General features: G+C 43.1%; 1 protein-coding gene across 2 annotated transcripts in view; it reads right to left on the bottom strand.

Moving 5' to 3' along the window:
* RYR3 (ryanodine receptor 3) overlaps nt 1–18,833 on the bottom strand; it is a 753,100-nt gene that overhangs the window by 82,787 nt on the left and 651,480 nt on the right. For both annotated transcript variants that reach the window (XM_006883055.1, XM_006883056.1), the window contains exons 65-67: nt 12,061–12,191; nt 3,852–4,172; nt 809–1,049 (exon numbers count right to left, since the gene is read on the bottom strand). In XM_006883055.1, coding sequence (XP_006883117.1) covers nt 809–1,049; nt 3,852–4,172; nt 12,061–12,191 — 693 coding nt within the window. The remainder of the gene's footprint in view (nt 1–808; nt 1,050–3,851; nt 4,173–12,060; nt 12,192–18,833) is intronic.

Below are 18,833 nucleotides of genomic sequence, written 5' to 3'. Positions count from 1 at the left end.
TATCATCTTGCTTATCCAGGAGCTCTGGCACAGCTCATAGGGAGTTGTGCTGCCCAAAGGCAATGCGTGTTTGGTAGTTTGAATCCATCAGTGGTTCTGGGGGAGAAAGATGGGCTATTTCTTCGTTTGTCAAAGAAGAGCAATCTCCTCCCTTCCATGCACTTTACTTCCTCTGAAAACCCACTGGAAGGTCAGATATGAGTTGGTGCCAACTCTACAGTATGCAACAACAGCAGAAATCTGCTGGTGGATCAGCTTTTAAGAGTTGGTTTCAACTCTAGAGCCATGAGTTGGTTTTTATTTCTCTCCACAATAAGGAAAATTCCTTAGGGCAGAGATCTCTATTTTGTTCGTTCCTCTCCACATACCTATTCCACCTGCCCCAATACCTAGGACAATGCTTAACACAGCCAGTTAACACATTGCCGCACACTTTTAAATTGATGACCGTGCTTAGAAACACATTTGCTGTCATTTACGGCAATGTCTTAATATATGTTGAATGACTGAGCAACAGAGGAGAATATGTGGGGAATGACTACCACTAGTTAAGCCAAAGAAACTGTTTCTTATTTTTTGTAGCCTGTAAGTGGAAAGGTCCATTTCTCTGACCGATCTGAATCACTAGTCAAGAAATCACTGTTAAGAGGTATCACACCAGGGTGGTACAGGGAGAAGCAAGAGTACATCAGTATTAGCTTCACCTCACCTATAAATGTACCAGACACCATCTTGCCATCCTATTCTGTTGTCCAAACAAGACTCTCCCTAGAATGGGATAGCCAGACTTTCACCATCTCCTCCATACCTGTTGTTGTCCACGTAGCGAATCAGCATGGGGTAGAAGGCATACAGGTCTCTGCAGAGGACGGCGAACTCATCCAGGATGAGGAGCTCTGCCTCCTGCGTGTCCCCTTTGCCGTCAGCTTTCAGCTGCTCCTCCTCTTGAACAATCTTGACCGCCTTTTTCTTCAGCTTCTCCAGAGTTGGGATGAAGTGACTTCGTAGCAGGTCAGGCCTGGCTTTGCTGATGATGGGCTGAGCGTACACTATACGGAAACAAAAGGGACTCCCCCCTCATTTCACTCATTACTGCATAAATGAAAATGAAAGAAGCAAAACTGACAAATGAGGCTGTCAAGCCCCTACTATAGCACGACATGCACCCTCAGTTCCTGGCCTTGGCACTTGCTCCCCTCTCAGAAAGTCATAGTCAGGTGGGCCTACAGGAGAAGGTCCAGGCTTCGACTCTACTCCACAGGCTGTGGGGAGTCCCTGCCACCCTTGAGCTAAACTGATGCCCAGAGCATGGTATATACGTCTTAGCTCGTCACAACAGACTGTCTTATACAAATGTACATGAACTTTCATGTTGTTCTTAGTTCCTTAAGCAGCCTATAAACAATGTGGAGAAAGCCTCTTGTTCAAAATAATAACTAATGCTGAGAGGTGATGCAGATGCAGCGGGACAGGACAGCATTTAGGTCTGTTGTTCATAGGGTCGCTATGAGTCACACTCAACTTGACAGCACCAGCAGCATCCTCCATCAAGAGCAAGCACTCACCATATGCCTTCTGGGTTTTTAAAACAGATTAATTCTGCTAAAATTCAACAGCTCAACTGCAGCTCTTAGCTCTGGACACTTGAGAACTGCCAACCTACTGCCTAGTGACTCCTTTGGGCTCCACGCAAGCAAACAAGCTGCCATCAACCAGAAGTGAACAGTGAACCTAAGGTGACCACTAGCGGAAACAAGGTATCAGCGGGAGCAGGAAGCTGGTCTTTAAAAAGATAACGCAATATACAGGTCTTCACCTACTTCTTAAATGGAATATCTCATTAGTTTAATTCACAAGAAATACCAGAATCAGAGTAACTGTAAAAGCTAATCAAAATAAAATCCCGATGATTTTAAAAAAATGAGTAAGAGTTGCAAGCCCCTAGCAATGTGCAATCACGCATGCACATCAGACTTTCTTTCTTCAGATTATTGTTCTTGTTAAGTGCCAGTGGGTTGATTTTTGCACATATCAACCTCATAAAAGAGAGAAAGTGCCCTGGAGGGTTTTCTAGGCTGTTATTGTTACAGGAGCAAATAACTAGCTCTTCCTCCTAAAGAGCCACCCACCAAGTGGCGTGGGTTTCGACTGCCACTCCTCATTTAGCAGCCAAGCATTTAACTACTGTGCCTCAGGGACTCCTTTACATTCTGCCAGGTTTGCTGGTCAACCTCCTTTCCCCTTAATTTCACACAAATAAATTTTCTAGAGAGAGAAGATTACAGGAGCTTTCTGGCACAAGGTCTTAATGAAGAGCTCACTGCTGGTGCTACGGTGGTTCGTATTTCCCACCACCTAGTACTGAAATGCGACTCTACTTTAGACTTGTCATCGGGATAATTAGATCTAGTAAGGGTGATGAGGAGGGCCATTATATAAAATCTTTATTTTCTGAGACATAGGAATAACACAGTCTTACTGACTGAGGTCTGGGTTCATTTGTGGAGTGTCAGGCTTCAGTCCTATTCCCACCAGTGCCTTAGTGCTGTGACACATTCCCTTGCTGCACCTTTAATGTGGAAATCTTTGCTTCCTTCAGTACACTTCCGTATACTTCAGTATACTTCTACTAAAATTATACTCATCAGGCAGTTGCCTTGAGGTTAACAACAATCTAGGGCTAAGAAATAAGAAAGGAAAATCTACCCTACTTTATTTATGCATATGCTACCAGCACACATAAATATTTATGATTTTGAGCTCAGTTCATTCCTGAGACAAAAGGGAATGAGAACGCCTCTTCACTGGTCTTGGGAGAGGCATTCTCTTTTTGGTCAGCATGGTAAGTGAGTCCCCAGAGTTGGACCAACAGCTTCTTTTGACTTTTGCCACTGTGTTTGATGTTCCAGTAGGTAATATGAGTAAAACTGTTATTAGCTAACTCCTTTGTCTTAAATTGTAGGTCTATTAAAAACAATTACTTTTTCCTATCTTTTATCTCTTCATTCAAATTTGACACAGAAGACACTAAACAGTCACAATTTCTTGACTATTGAAAGTGTCATCATTCATTCATTTTCCAAGGTTCTTCTTTGAGTTTGCTTCAGGAGCAGAAAATTAGCAAGCTACACTTATTAAAGCCTACAGGACTCAAGTAGTTTTTGATGGACACAAAAGATTTTCTAACATTTCTAAAATCTGCAGTGCCATTAGTGCGAGCCTACACTGAAAAGCATATGTTGTTGTGTACCATAGAGTCTAGGGTTGGAACCAACCCATTGCTGTCCCTCCAGGGGGTTCCCAGAGGCAATTAATCTCACAGGAGGAGATTGCCCATCCTTCTCCCACGGAGCAGCTGGTGGCCTCGAAACATGTGCTTTGAGGATTACAGCACAGCTTCTTGCCACTAGACCACCAGAGTTCTCTGAAATAGCATATAAAAGGGCAAAATGGGACATACAAAGTGGCATTAAGGAGTTTACAGCCCCGTTGGGATTTTATATATGTAAAAAAACAGGATCACTTAGCAGGAAAATCACACACAATAATTACACCAAGAGATGATGAAGTGATTATTAAAAGAAAACAAATGATTATCGGAGTTGGGCAGAGTTGAGCAAGAGAGATCTCCTAGGGATTTCAGGGGCTTGGATCACTGGGGAATGGAGCACGAGGATTTGTCCAGAAAGCTCTTCTAAGGGATAATAGTCTCTTCACACAGCTATTAAGCAGATGAGGTGCAAGAGTTTTAAAGACAGACAAGTGTTTCCATAAAATTATTAGAAATCAACAAGAGGAATGGAAATAGAAACCAGGCATGGTGGACCCGGTGAGAAAGGCAGTTGTGTTACCTGCAATGCGCTTCATCCAGGAGGCCTCGTCAATGCCCAGATTGTTGTTGATGATTTTCAGAATGTTGCCCAGGATGACACTGAGGTGCTCGGAGGTGACCTTGGTGCAGCAGGGCCCAGCACTGGGGGGCAGGTTCTCAGGGCCCCGCTCCCACCAGTAGGACAAGTAGTTGCAGAGCATAGGTAAGATCACCTCGATGACATGGGGCATCTCAGTGTACCGGGCCCCCGATTCAGCCAAGTCGTTGATTTCCTTCATCAGGCCTTCCAGTTGGGGGACGTCTGGGCACATCTGTTCCACGGTGTCTGGCATCCCCAGAACTGACCAAGAGGGCACAGAAAGAACAAAGGGACAGTAATTCAAATGCACAAATGGTGCAACTTCTTTCTTTGCCCCTCTTCCTTCAGTCTTTTGAAAACTCTGGTAGCCTAGTGGTAAGAATCTGTGCTGCCATCCCAAAGGTACATGGTTAGAATCCACCAGCTGCTCCATAGGAGAAGGATGGGCAATCTCCTCCCATGCAGTTACTGCCTCTGAAAAACCACTGGAGGGTCAGCTAGGGGTTGGTTCTGACTCAATGGTACCCACCACCACCACCACCACCACCAACGTTCAGTCTTTACCTGCAGCTTTTTCTCTGCCAGTGCTTCATTAGTGAGCATGGCATGTAGAGGAGCATGTGCACATTCACTGTATGTGGACAGACTGCAGCGTCCAGACACTGCCCATTTTCCCACGTATCATACCGGTTGCCATTGAGTTAATTCTGACTCATGGTGAACCCATATGGTCGGGGGTAAACCTGTCCCATAGGACTTCCTTGGTATAAATCTTTACAGAAGCGGATTTCCAGGCCTTTCTTCCATGGCACTGCTTGGCAAAGGGGGGTTTCAAAACACCTCTGATTTGTATCAAAAGCAAATTGTTGGCGCTATTGATGGCTCCACTCAGTGAATATAAGTAGATGTTATAGTCAGGTTAAAATAATGAAACATGGTTAAAGGAATGCAACAGAGACATGGCTAAGGACTACTGAATAAGATTTTCCTTTTATAGAGCTCATTTTCTGCTTTTAAGGCAGAAAGGTAATGCTGGAGGAAAAAAATGTAGCTTTTACTGGACAAGTTATAGTTTAATCACCTAAATCACTAAATCATAACTGTGTTGTTCAGATATGGAAAAAAAAAACCACCCCACCTTTCTCATTAAACATCCCTTCCTCTGGACCAGGACCACCACAAAATTTCTATCCAATTGAAATTTTGAAAAACAAACAACAAAATTGCATGTGTTGCTTGCTTTCTGGATTTTCAACATAAGTTGTTGATGACCTGTGGTAACCTGTGCCAAGGCTTTCTGTCAATCACTTAGATCTTTTTGTTTCTCAAGTTTTCTTTATAAGGAACAGTGATTTAGTCCTACCTTTTCTTGAGACCCAATTCAGGTCATATCACTGAACAGACAAGATGAAGTGGCAACAGATCAAGTTCAGCACTTAAACCAAGAAGTGTTGTCAGGTACACGAATCAGAAACAGAAGCAGCGAGGAGCTTATCTGTCCTGATTCCCTCTAAGATAAAGGACACTGTCTCCTGTCACACAAGGGGCAGAGAAGAGAAGCATCCTGAAGTTCCTGACAGGGGAGACCTCTGGGACCACCGTGAAGATTACAAGGGGTATAAGTGACAGGGCCTGGGATGGTTCTCAGCAGGGATTCACAAGCCTGAAGCTTTGTGTGTGCCATCTGTCCATTTAACTGCCCTCTGCAGAGTCTGGTTGTGGCCGGTGAGTTTTTCAGGGAGGCATAACAGATGGAGATTTCACCTTTGAGCCAAACCTCTAAAACACCAGTAGCTACAGGAGCTAGTGTATCTGAGAAGCCATGGGAAGAGTGTAGATAATTTGAGGAAACTATTCTTTTAAATTTGAAGTCAAAACTCTCATGAATTTTAAGGGCGAAGCAGAAGATCTCAAATACAATTTGCGGTTCAGTGAATTAGTCGACAGTGCCTTCGCCATTGGGATGACTGCTGGTTTTCAGACTCTTGTCTCTGAATGTTGGGTCCACAGGAATTGGTGTGTTGGTAATTTAAAGGCAAGATCATGTCAAATGGCGCTCAGGTATACCAGACAGTTGAAAGGCCATGGCTTTACTTCCCTGAGCAGACAGAACAGTATCCCAGCTCTTAAGAGAGTGACGCTATGGTGAAGACAGCTCCCTTGAGATTGCATGTGTAATGGTGGACAGTGAGGGTGGGTGGCAACACAGGGGTGTTATTACTTACACACACAAAATGCTGAGGAGATGGCAGTATTTTTTTTTAGTTGGTCCTGACTCACAATGACCTCCCCCCCACCCCGAAAACACTAAACTACTATACTAAATCTTTATAGGAGGAGCCTTCCCTTCTTTCTCCTATAGAGCAGCTGGTGGATTTGAATTGCTGAGCTTTTTATTAACAACACTATCCCTTATGCTACCAAGTATCACACTATAACAACAAAAACATCAGCATAGTGAGACTCAGAGGAACCCCAGGGTAAGGAGCAGGCTCAATGAAGTTCTAAGGCTCTTTGCCAAATGATGACTTCACTGGAGCATTTGTAGGGATAAAAGTCTAAATACACCTCCCTCTTAGAAGTTAAGAATGGATCAGTATCTTTCAAAATCTTAAGGATTCAAAAGGACTAGTTGCATATAAGACAAAGAACTCTAAATTCCTGGCATTTAAAGCAAAAGGGAATTAGAGGAGCCAGACATGGTCTACTATATTTGCTGGTTTAAAAAAAAAAAAAAAAGAACTGCATTTGTTCTTTGCAAAGAACAAGTCTGTCCTGTCTCTTCTAGGAGAACAACAACAGTCTTGGGTGACATCAACAGGGGTGTCCAGGGAGCTTCTCACACAAAGTAACTTTATCTAGGCACTTTCAGAGTGAAAAAGGAAAGAGAGTAGTCAGACTTCCCATGATAAGGCTTTCTACACAGAACAATGTCAACGGCCATACATGCAATGTATTTATTAATTCACAGGTACAATTATTTTCTGTAAGATTAGAAAGAGACCACAAGGGTTTGTGTGTATCTGTGTGTTTAAATGTCACAGAAAGTACATCATCATGGGCACTTGGGGTTGTTGTACTAAAGTCATTATAATGACCTTTAAAAGTTATTTATGTGTAATTGGTCCTTGAGTGGAACAGTTATAGTCAGAAAATGTTTTGTACTTGAAATGCCACATAATAAACCTATAAAATGAACACTGCTGTACCATCTACTTGAAAACAACTTTAGCTAGGTCTTGTTAGAAGCCAGCTCAAGACTATTAAGGGAGATCATTAGAGCATACTGTCCTTTCACTGACAGACCCCTGATGGTACAGTGGTTACTGAAAGGTCAGTGGTTCAAACCCATCAGCTGCCCAGTAGGAGAAAGATATGGTAGTTTACCTTCATAAAGATTTATAGCCTTGGAAACCCAATGAGGCGGTTCTACTCCATCCTATAGGGTCACTAGGGGTCAGAATGGACTAGATGCAACTGGATTGGTTTTGGGTTTATTTCTTTCATTTAGTGGTTCTAAGGTATGGCCCTCTGAGCAGCAGTATCTGTATTACCTGGAAACACAAATTTTTGGGCCTCACTTAAGATTTACTTCATCAGAAATTTTGTATTATACATGCAAAATACACGTACCAGAGTTTGAGACCTCGGAGTTAGATCTTTTGAATTCCCATTTTCTCCATTCATGAAGACAACATCAGAGAAATTTACCTCTTTGAAATATATACAGAAAACTTACAATGAAATTGGATCTCCTTTATCTCTGGTCAAGTATACTGCAGAGGGTATGTAACATAAACTGGCTGGTACTTAGAATGTTTTTGTAAATGTACTGTTTGGTTTAACAGACTACTGCTATGCATCAACAAAGACTTATCTAACTTTTTAGTAACTGGCATATATAACAACAAGGACAACTCATTGTTGTCAGGTTGAAATCAACTCATAGCTGACCCTCCAGTGGGTTTTTGGAGGGTGTTTACTGCACGGGAGGCAAAGGAGCCTCTGGTGAATACAAACCACCAGGAGCTCCTCCTTTGTGTTGGCAGCCCGACTCCCTATCCACTAGGTCACAGAGCAGTAGAAAACCTTTTCTAGGCATATATTTTTGGATTTAGAAAATATTTCAGAATCTTACAAGCCATTAAACCCACTGCCAGTAAGTTGACTGTGATTCATGCAGATGGAGGACAGAGCAGAAGTGCCCATAAGGATTCCAAGGCTGTGTGTGTACCTAACGGAGGAAAACAGCTTCATCTTCCTCTAGTGGAGCAGCTGGTAGGTTTAAAGCACCAACTACCTGGTGAGCAGCTGCATGCTTTTAACCACCGTGCCGCGGGGGCTCTTCTAGGCCACTGCAATTATGAAAATGAGTAATTGTGCTGGCAAAGTACCAAGTGTCATTTAATAGAGGTGTCCAGTTGACTGAAAGCTTGAGAAATAAGTTCATAGTATTTTTCTAAACTACAGGGTCACATAATTTGTCATCCCTTCTTTACTTCTATTCCTCAGGGCAGTCACAGGGTATAATAAAAGAAGCCTGACTTCTTAAGAGACCATTAAGCCATCAGTCACCTTTGCTGCTGACAACCTGGTTACCCGAGAATACATATTCACACACACTACTTTCCAAGAGCCAGACACATGGTCAGCATTCCTCTATGCTGATTAATCAATGGATGGAAAGCCTGGGCTCCCGAGACTCGAGCGCTGAGTCTCTCCGTGGAGTTTCACAGATAGATGAACTTCATCATCTGTGATCACAATCTCCTTTCTTGTAGAGTATGCAGTGATTGATGCTTAGCTTTTATTTAGTTATCGTTAGTTTTTATTTATTTAATGTGTCTTATTAAGCTAATATAATAGTATGTAAATGAGAAGGGATGTTTTCCCAATAATTTGTATTTGAAATTATTTAGCTTGTTTTCTGGTGCTGCAGAGATAATCTGGTTTTGTTGTGTTTGTTTTTTTTTTAAAATTTTATTATTTTTTGTGTGTGTGAGTGTACCGTCAAATCAGATCTGACTGGTACAGGAGGAGATTGTCCCTCCTTCCCCGGCAGAGCATCTGGTGGATTTGAACCATGCGCCTCTGGGATTGTAGTTGCAGCTCCTTACCATTAGGTCACCAGAGCTCTCCTAGATATTCTGTTTTTAATAACTGAAGATTTGTGGCAATCTTGGATCAGGTAAGTCTACTAGCAATACTTTTTCAATCCCATAAACTCACTTTGTGTCTGTCAAATTTTAGTAATTCTTAAAATATTTTAAAAGTTTTTATGCTCTTGCCTGGTGGCAAGAAGCTGTGCTGTAATCCTTAAGGCATGTGGTTCAAATCCACCAGCTGCTTCGCGGGAGAAGGATGGGCAATCTCCTCCTGTGTGATTAACTGCCTCTGAAAACCCACTGTAAGGTCAGCTATGGGTCGGTTCTGACTCTACGGTAAACAACAACACTACTGTTTTTTTGTTTTGCTATCATTTACTGTATCATGAACCAAATCAGTAATATCTGAGTTTTGCCTGAAGCACTTGAGGAGGAGAACAGTGGAAGAGAGTCTTTATCTTCCTCTTTGAATCAAACTGGGGTATTCCCTATCTCTGTTAAATTCATATTTTGTCCTCTTACTTGGTTTCTGTACCTACTCTTTCCCAAGTGGCAGCTCAATCACACATTGGTTATTTTAGAAAACTTGTTTCTTGAGTTAGAGTTGGGACAGGATGAATGCATTAATATACAGAACTATCATAATTGGCAAAGAAGAGGGATACCTTCGCCCAGGTGGATTGACATGGTGACTGCTGCAATGGGATCTTGTGTGCCAGGAAGTGTGAGGATGGCACAGGACAGAACAGGGTTCAGATCTTTGGTTCACAAGGTCACTGTGAGTCAATCTACTTGATGGCACCTAACAACAACAACATCATTACTTGGTCTCATATCCTGTGAGGGATCAACACTTAGAACTTACATTTCTCAGTGTCACCAAAGTCTCCTCAGTTATTCAGCTCTCACTTTAGCAGCAAACTGTGAGACCCTGGAAATCTTGAGTGGGCAGAGGAAAATAAGGTTGAAATTTTTATTTTTTACTGGTCTTGAGGCTGGGTGGCTCACCAGGTTTCATATGGGCCTTTGCAAAGTTCAGGTATCTTGGTCTCATTCCTTTCTCGGCTAGCTCTGAGAATGCTAGTTTCCACCAATGTCTATTATCCAAGTAAGAGAACTCTATTAAGCAGCATTGTCTAGATTTCTCTGGGAGTTATCACTGGTGGAAATGCAACTCTTCTAATGAATTAACGGGTGTTAAGTAGGGATAAAGCTGCCTTTGCTTGACACTTGGCATTCTTAGATGGAAACAGTCCTCCCTCCGTTTCCTTTGTTCTCATGAGAAAACATTTCTTCCTCCCAGAACTCTTCTCCTTGGAATCTCATGGCGTTTGAAAGAGGAGCTTCAACTCGGCAGGACTGCTACTCAGTTTACCATCTGTTTGACTCAGTATTTCAATAGTAAGAAAAGATTGACTCTGGATAGGATTAGCTCTGGTTTGAAATGATTTATCTGGGATCTTTTTCTTTATGTTACTATTGATCATCATGGGTTTTTAATACTTTTTTTTCTTCTCTCAGTTACACTGAGGGCTCTGGGGGCCTACGGGGTAAAGAGTTATGCTCTATCTCAAAGGCAGGCAATTTGAATCTACCAGCTGCTTTGTGGTAGAAAGATGTATAATCTCCTCCTGGTCATCCAGAGCCTCTGAAAACCAACTAGAGGGTCAGCTAGGAGTTGGGTCAGTTCTGACTGAACAGCAACAACAATGACTACGGTAACACTGAACCATTGTAGTTTCTTCCAGATGGAGTTAAAATTTGAGTATTTACTTGAAAGCATCCTTATTTTATTCCATTGTCTTTTAAATAAGAGTACAGTTAATGCAGATTTAAGTTTCCCCTGATATTTGAAAATATATAGTGTTTCTAGGAAGTCTTCTGTAAGCTAAAATGGTGTAAAATTGAAGACTCAGTTACCATTAATTTCTGTGAGAAACATTTTTGAGTGATAAAGGAAATCAAACCACTCAACTTGCTGAGTCATAACAAACATCACATTAAATTTAAAACAATACATAATGCTCACAAGTACAATTCAAAGCTGTGGCAGCTGACGCGGATACATTGAGGGTGGTTTTGGGGAAGGGGCTTGGTGATGACACTTGTGCCGTTTGAGCAGCCTCTTTAATGGCTTGCTGCAGAACAAATGATAAAGCTAGTTTTGCCTTTTGCCTTTTTCCATAAAAGAAAAAAAATCCTCTTCAGAATCATTGTTGTTAGTAAAAAGAGGTATTAGCCTTGGTCTTTTGTAAAAATGTTTTGTTTATGCTGTTTTGGCATAAAGCAAACTTTTGAAAAGTTAGGAATACTTCTTGATTGGGCTCTCCCTCCATCCTTCAGAAGCTGGTTCACAATTCGGCTTGGATCTGACTTCTAGAACAAGAGCTCGTAGCTTATTCTGTGAAGGGTTAGGCGGTACATAGTTTGGCATTGCAGGCCAGGCAGTCTCTGTTGCTATAATCAATTCTGACATTTCAGTGCTAAAATTGTCTTGGAAATAGCTGACTTCCAATAAAATTTTCTTTAATAAAATAGATATTCAGCCCAGACTAGTTTTTTTCTTATCCTAGAACCAAGTGCATTAATGCTCCTATTAAGAAATCCACTTGTTTGTAGAACTTCACTTTTGTCAGGTGTCCATCTGTGTTTTATCTTCCAGCAGAAAGGAGAACACATAGTCCCCATATTTGAAAGCACCACCTGTCCCTGAATTTGATGAGTATGATTGTGGTGATAGAGTGGATGTGAATCTGCGCAGGAGGAGGAAGCTGAGGTTTTAGATTGGAAAAGTTTGAGAAGTCAACTACATTGTCCCCTCAGTTTACAGAAGAATAAATGAAAACCTACCTAGAACTCCTTGCCCTAGCCATACCTCCAATCAGATGGAGACATACAACCTGATCTCTAATCCATCTCAGGACAATTTGGTCCAGGTGAACCAATGAAGTCACAAGGCTGCTGCATCCTGCCCACATGGCCTTTCTGGTGCCCTCCTCATAACACGTAGAATGAGTTGAAGACCTCTGTGGGAGGATACTTACTAGACCTCTCCCTGGGGGTTTTGGTGTTGAAGACGGAGAGTGGATTGTAGCGGTTCAGGGTGGGCTCCAGGAAAGCCACTGGTATGGCTGCAGCCAGTGAGGCCAAACATTCTCCAAGGGCAGGCCGCTGCCTAGAAGCAAAGAAATCTATTTAGAAGTGGGGCCACTGACATGCTGGCCCCATGCACTGCTGAACCAAGCCCCTTTCCCAAGTTTTTCTCAGATCCCTCCTCCATTGATTACCCTGCAGGCCATTCCAGGTCCCTGGGCGCAGTGAGTTCCTTCCTTAATCTTACTCTCAACACTGAGTCAGTGGTTTTCATGGCACTCAGAGGTCTTCACTGGCTCAGGGCTTAGCCTAGTCTGTGCACCTTTGCTCTTCTCCAGCACACTAGAGTGTAAGTTCAGCTGACATCCAAATTCAACTGTCTTGTCCTCAAAATGCTTTGACACCAGCTGTGTAAATTCTTATGAAGACTTTGTGTCCACTAGTGGGAACAGTAAATGAGCAGCCCAAAGCACCAAGAAGATACAAAACACAAAAACTGCTGTGCAAGAGGAACAGGAAGTCCTCAAATACTCTGCTCAATTTAAGAGAGGCCTGTTAATGCTTATAGAGTAACTGGGGCAATGGGCGTAGGTGTGTTGGAGTCTGTGAGACTGTCTCAGGATAGGGCAGGCTGGTAGGCTTCAGAGCTGTTGTACATAGGGTTTCTCTGAGTCGCAGGTGACTTGACTGTACCTAACAGCAGCAACATAATTCTTATTATTCCCTTCCTTAATTTCCACAAACATTTGAGTGTCTGCCACATGCTTGAGTTCTGGATTTTAAGTCTTTACATAGAACAGGTACACAAACCAAAACAAAATGTTCAAGATTTCAGAGTTCTTTCAATTACATCCTTGGCTTGCTTGCAGGTGAACCAAGTTTCTGTGAGTGCAGGTGATGAGAATCAGCCATTTGGCTAATCATAGCAGATGCAGGGTTACCTTGGGGTTATGCTAGCTAATCTAGCAGGTTTTTTCTGCTACTGAGACACTATAGTAACAATACCAGCTGGATTCTTCTGTATGAAGGCTAACATCTACTGCTTATTAATGAGTAAGAGCCTACAGTCATCTATTTTCTGCCCACCACAGCTTCTTTCAGCCCTTCACTGGCACCCAATCACAGATACTCACACAGATAATCAGAGATACTCGTGTAATGTCAGTTCCTAAATAAGGACACTCCAAATAAATCAGTAATGTGAGCTCTGTGTTAGGGAAAAAAATGCAAAGATAATGGAGAATGCAGACAATAGGTCCATAATTAAGAAGGGAGTGGGGACTGCAATGTTCAGGTCCGTATTGTGCTTCATTTTGCCTTTACTTCTCACTGGCCTACACAAATAGAAGCTGCTGCAGTATACGTGAAACCCACAGGCAGAAGCCCTGGAAGCTGAGCATGTCTGGCTGTAACGCTGTTACAAGACTATCATGGGGACAGCTGCAACTGTGTGGACACGAAAGACACCCATCAGGGCTTTCTCACTTCCCCACAGAATGCTGAACCCAAGATCTCTGTGAAATGCTCTTCACCACCAATTGCTCAGCTCCCAACAATTAAAGCAGCTCACAATGTCAAAAGCATAGCATCTGTGAAAATAGAAGGCAAGCATCTTCTATGAGCTGTGGCCGAAAAAAACCACATTTTAACGTACAGAAAGTCTTGTAGCCTTAACCTTAGTCTTTGAGGTAGTGAAGGTCTTTTCTTACTGAATGCAAAGCAAACACAGGACCCTGTGTTTGCAATGGCATCAAAGAACAAATCTAATGGACTAATTATGGAGCTCTGTAGTGTAGTACATAGAGGTTGTGTTGTTAACTTAAAGACTACCTCTCTTTGGTGGTTCGTATCTGCCACTCACTCCTGGGGAGAAAGATGGGTGATCTCCTTCCATGTGGTTTAAAGCCTCTGACAACTCACTGGAGGGTCAGCTCTGAGTAGGTTCTGACTCGATAGCATTGAGTTGTGTTGGTGGCCTATTTATGGATATTCACATCAACCTTGAATATTATAGCATGGGAAAAGAGACACATTCAAGTCACGTTAAAAATATAACCTTAAAGGAAATAAACATTTTAAAAATGTGGTCTTCACTCGTCTTGGGAAATAACTGGACAAGCCTATCTAGGGTATAATCAGAACATGTAGGACCAAGCCTGAGGGAGGACAGAGTTCTGCTTAGGATGGAGGGACAATCTCCTGCAAATTCTGGAGTCACACCAGAGAGAGGAAGAAAGAAGAGGAGGACTGAAGGCATACTGAGCTGAAACTTTACTCAATTTTCAGTGAAGCAGTTCAAACCATCATCATTGATTTGGACTCATGGCAGGCCCGGTGGACTGCAGGGTAGAACAGTGTCATAATTTCCATGGCTTTGGCTTTTTGGAAATAGCTCTGCAAGTCTTTCTCCTTCTGAGGGGTCTCTGGGGAAGTCTGAACTGACAGCTTTTCAGTTAGTGACCACTGTGAGTGCCATCGAGAAAATGTTGCAAGGTGACTAAACCTATGGAGGAAAATTATCTTCTGAATACTTTAAAAGAATATTTACATACATGGGCTTAGGCCTTGTTTTCTTATGCTTGATTCCTAAGGACTAGTTGACAATTTATTTGATTGTGAAACATTTGAGCAGGTAACTTCATAAAAGCACCCAGAAGCAGTGGGTTGACGTGTCCTCAGCCAGGCAAGCACTTACTGGCTAATGGTTCCTTGTCCTTTTGATGAAGACTTGACTCTGAAAATCCTAATATCCAAGCCTGCTGCAGAGACACAGCAGCAGCCTTGGGACATAACAAATCTGGCTGAGGCTGCACTTTAACAGTGCCCCTGGGATCTATGTGGAGGCCGCAGTAATGGTGGGTGGGGGAGAGTAGGAGGGAGTCTGCAGACTCTGTTGTGAGTCTATGGAGACTGGGATGGTTTACTACTTGGAAAGTTTTAACTGCATGGATGTCTCTTCTCTGGTGAACTGGTGAAGTCTCACACCAGTCCTGCTCCACACATACCCTCTGCCTCTTTCTTTCTCTGATCACGTCCTTTCTCTGCCATGCTCAGGTCTCTGCATGGTATAAATGGCTTATGTACTAGGCTGCTAAACTCAACATCCCAGCCTGTAATAGAGAGCTCTGGTGACCCAGTGATAAAAAGTTACACTGCGATCCCAAACTCATGTGGTTCAAAGCCATCAGCTGCTCTGTGGGAGGATGGGCAATCTCCTCCTGTGTGATTTACTGTCTCTGACAACCCACTGGAGGGTCAGCTATGAGTTGGTTCTGACTGCATGGCATGCAACAACAGGATAAAATGGAATGACCAACCAGTCTATAGTGGTTGGACTTCCCATGCCACCCAGACACACCTCAGAAGAAAATTCTGATGGTGTACTTCCAGGAGCAGCCACTGGAAGCCCTATGTGACACATTTTGATATGGAGTACATATGGGGTGGCTGTGAGTTGGAGCTGAATGGCCAGCAACCAGTCACAGGTTTTACTGAGTTCAAGGTAGTGGACAAGTATGAGAAGTGACTTCATTCCCAAATAGCCCATATCTTGAAGGACCCAAAGGATAAAGAGGAAAAGGAGAGCCACATGAATAGGAGAACCCTAGGAGGGGCTACTGGGATGCTTTCTCCCAAACTCCCACTTAACAACTTCAGAACAGTGGGCAACAAAGAGAAATAGTATTTCCTCTCCTTAGAGTCACCTTTAGAGGTCGTGAGGAAATAAGGAGACAGACCACGAAGGGAAAGAAATGCCCTAAGGAGTGCAAGTATGAAAGACAGTCTAGGTGGTAATCAGGGACGACAAGGGCAAGATCTTCAATCTTTGAGCAAATCTGAGTTGGCACAGGGAGCTGAACTGGAGAAACAGCTGGCTCGGAAATGCCTCGGTGGTAAATTTGATCCATTATTCCTTTCTTTTTTCCCCACCAAGTTGTCTCATGAAAGTGGACTGCTGGAAATTCAGTCAGACACAGCAGCAATCCTTGGGGCAAAAGACAATGGATACGTCTCAGCGTGCACTGACTGAGCGCATGCCCCTGTTCTCGCGGATATTAATTACTGACAGATCTGAGGCCCCACAAGCTTGTCCACAAGCTCCTCAGTGGGGCATTTTCAGCTCTGCAGCACACTACCTCACTAATTAGCTGCTCAGCCAGGAGAGAGAAACAACAGCTCTCCTGGCCTCCTTGTTAGAGTTGGTTAAAGGGAAAGCCCAGAAGTCTGTCAATTAATGTTCCTGCCTGGGAGGGACCAGTGTGAATGGCTCTGGCCCCGGGCAGGACCTCATAGGGACCACTGAGCTAGCAAACCAGTTGCTCTGACACTGTTTCTCTTGTCATTAGAATCCCTACAGGTGTGTGTGGATCCACATCCTGGGCGGGGCATGAACTACATACAGGAGCAGCTCCACGTCGATCAAAGGTTTAGGTCGAAGCATTTATCACTGGCTGTAGAAATGTTCCCTTCTGTCTCTCCTCAGTTATCACAACCTAGTGCGGTATTTTTCACACAACTGAAATGTGGTTAACAGTGTATCATGCTGAAGAGGGTTCAGTTTTTGTTTCCTGTTCTGACAGCAAGTTCTGCTTGCTGATGTCTTAATTTTGTATCTCTGGATCCAGTTCTTTTGTCTCAAATATCTTTTGTTAGAGATACTTCACATATATCGCCAAGGAAAGGCGGTTGTTGTGTAGTGTTGAGTTTTGGAACCAACTCATAGCTGACCCTCCAGAGGGCTTTCAGAGGCAGTAAATTACATGGGAGTTGATTACTCCTTTTTCTCCAACCAAGCAGCTGGTAGATTCGAACCATGTGCTTTTGAGTTAGCAGTACATCTCCCTGCCACTAAGCCACCAGAGCTACTTACTAAGGAAAGGTAATGAGTTGACATATGTAAGGTAGAGAGCACAGAGTATGTGGGCTCAAGGAGTTAGGAAACTAAGAGCAGTCTGAGGAATCATGAGGTTTTGGGAACATGAAATGACTGATCTGAAACAGTTGGTCAGAGGTGGAATGTCAGGAACAAAGACTTCTAAAGTAGAAGTAGAAAAAGAAAGAGGTGGAATGTCAGGAACAAAGACTTCTAAAGTTGTTGTTGTTGTTATGTGACGTCGAGTCGTTTGCGACTCATAGCGACCCTATGTACAACAGCCCTAAACCATGCTCTATCCTGTGCCACTCTCATTGCCTCTGACACACCCATCCCGATTACCCAAGTTCCTGAATCAATCCACCTCATAGAGGGCCTTCCCCTCCTACACTGTCCTCTACTCTACCCAGCATGATGTCCCTCTCTAAAGACCTGTAGAAAAACACTGTTCCCAGTAGAAAGAATACTGACTGAGATAAGAAGCTTACCATAATTAAATACCAAACCCAGCTTTCTTACAACAACAACCCTCACAAAGTTGATTTGAATCATGGTAATCCTCCGTTAGGTTTCTGACGCTCTGAATGTTAAAAATGAAAGAAGAATGTTTCAACTCTCTCCTGTGCTTGGGGATTAGAAAGATCAGTCTTGTGGGTAGCAGCCCATCATATAAAGTGCTGTGCCAACAAGGCTTCTGCCAAATTATCTATCAATACATCTAAGTTTCTCCAGGAAAAGGAATGCAAATATTCTGCATGGGTAAATAAACAAAAGTCTTTTACTGTTCTCTAAAACAGTATTTGAGAATTCCACTTGTCAATGATATTCTTTCTCAGTGTTTCAATGAGAAATATTCCAAAAGCAATGTCTCTACTGTTCAATGATTTTCCACCACCCACAATTAAACACATCACCTACATGACTGCAATTTTTTTCTATCCAGAAGCACAATCCAGGTCTAGCTGGAAACCAAATATTTGCTAATTTCTGTGCAACCATACTGAAGTGAAAGAATTTTCAGTTAAACAGGATAGTATATTAGAGCTTAAATTCTGAAGGTCTTGATTTGAATTCTGAAGGTCTTGAAGATTGAAGTTTGATCTACTTTGAGATGTCATAGGAGTTTCTTTCTGAACTTTCCCTATGTTATGTGGCTATGCTCAGCAAGTCTTTGCAGGTCTTGTTGCTGTTGTTAGATGCTGTCAAGTTGAGAATGACTCACAGTGACCCTGTGAACAACAGACCTGGACCCTGTCCTACCCTGTGGCATCCTCATCAACTCTGACACCCTTGAGCCCATTGCTGCAGTCACTGTGTCTATCTATCTTGTTGAAGGTCTTCCTCTAGTCCACCTCTAGGGCTTGCATTAAGAACTGGGGAACTTGTCCCTAGGAGCTCTGGTGGAAAACGGAAAAGTGCTGTTAATCCAAAAGGTAGCATCAGCCCAAATCCACCAGGAGTTCCATGGGAGGAAGGGAGAAGGAGAGATGGGTAGAGGGGAGAGAGGGGGAAGGAAGGTAGAGCGGAAGGGAGAGGGGGAAGGAGGGGAGAGGGGGAAAGAGAGGAGAGGGGGAAAGGAGGGGAGAGAGGGAAAGGTGGGGGAGAGAAGGGGGAAAGGGGAAGAGAGCACAGAGTGTGTGTGTGTGTGTGTGTGTGTGTGTGTGTGTGTGTGTGTTTCATTGCTGTCAGGTCAATTCAGATTCTCCAAACCACCCTTGGCCAACTTCTTACTTCTGTAAGCAGAGGAGGGCAAAGGTTGTGAATGTTCTTCCAGGACTAATGACACCTATAATTCAGTGAGAATGAGCTATGTAGTCCTGAGACAACCTCCAAGGCCCCAGGAATAGATGG

The sequence above is a fragment of the Elephantulus edwardii genome, unplaced genomic scaffold (genome assembly GCF_000299155.1).
Source record: "Elephantulus edwardii isolate Elephantulus edwardi_28Jun2011 unplaced genomic scaffold, EleEdw1.0 scaffold00026, whole genome shotgun sequence".
In the NCBI taxonomy this organism is placed as follows: Eukaryota; Metazoa; Chordata; class Mammalia; order Macroscelidea; family Macroscelididae; genus Elephantulus; species Elephantulus edwardii.
This window is presented reverse-complemented; position numbering and strand designations above follow the sequence as displayed.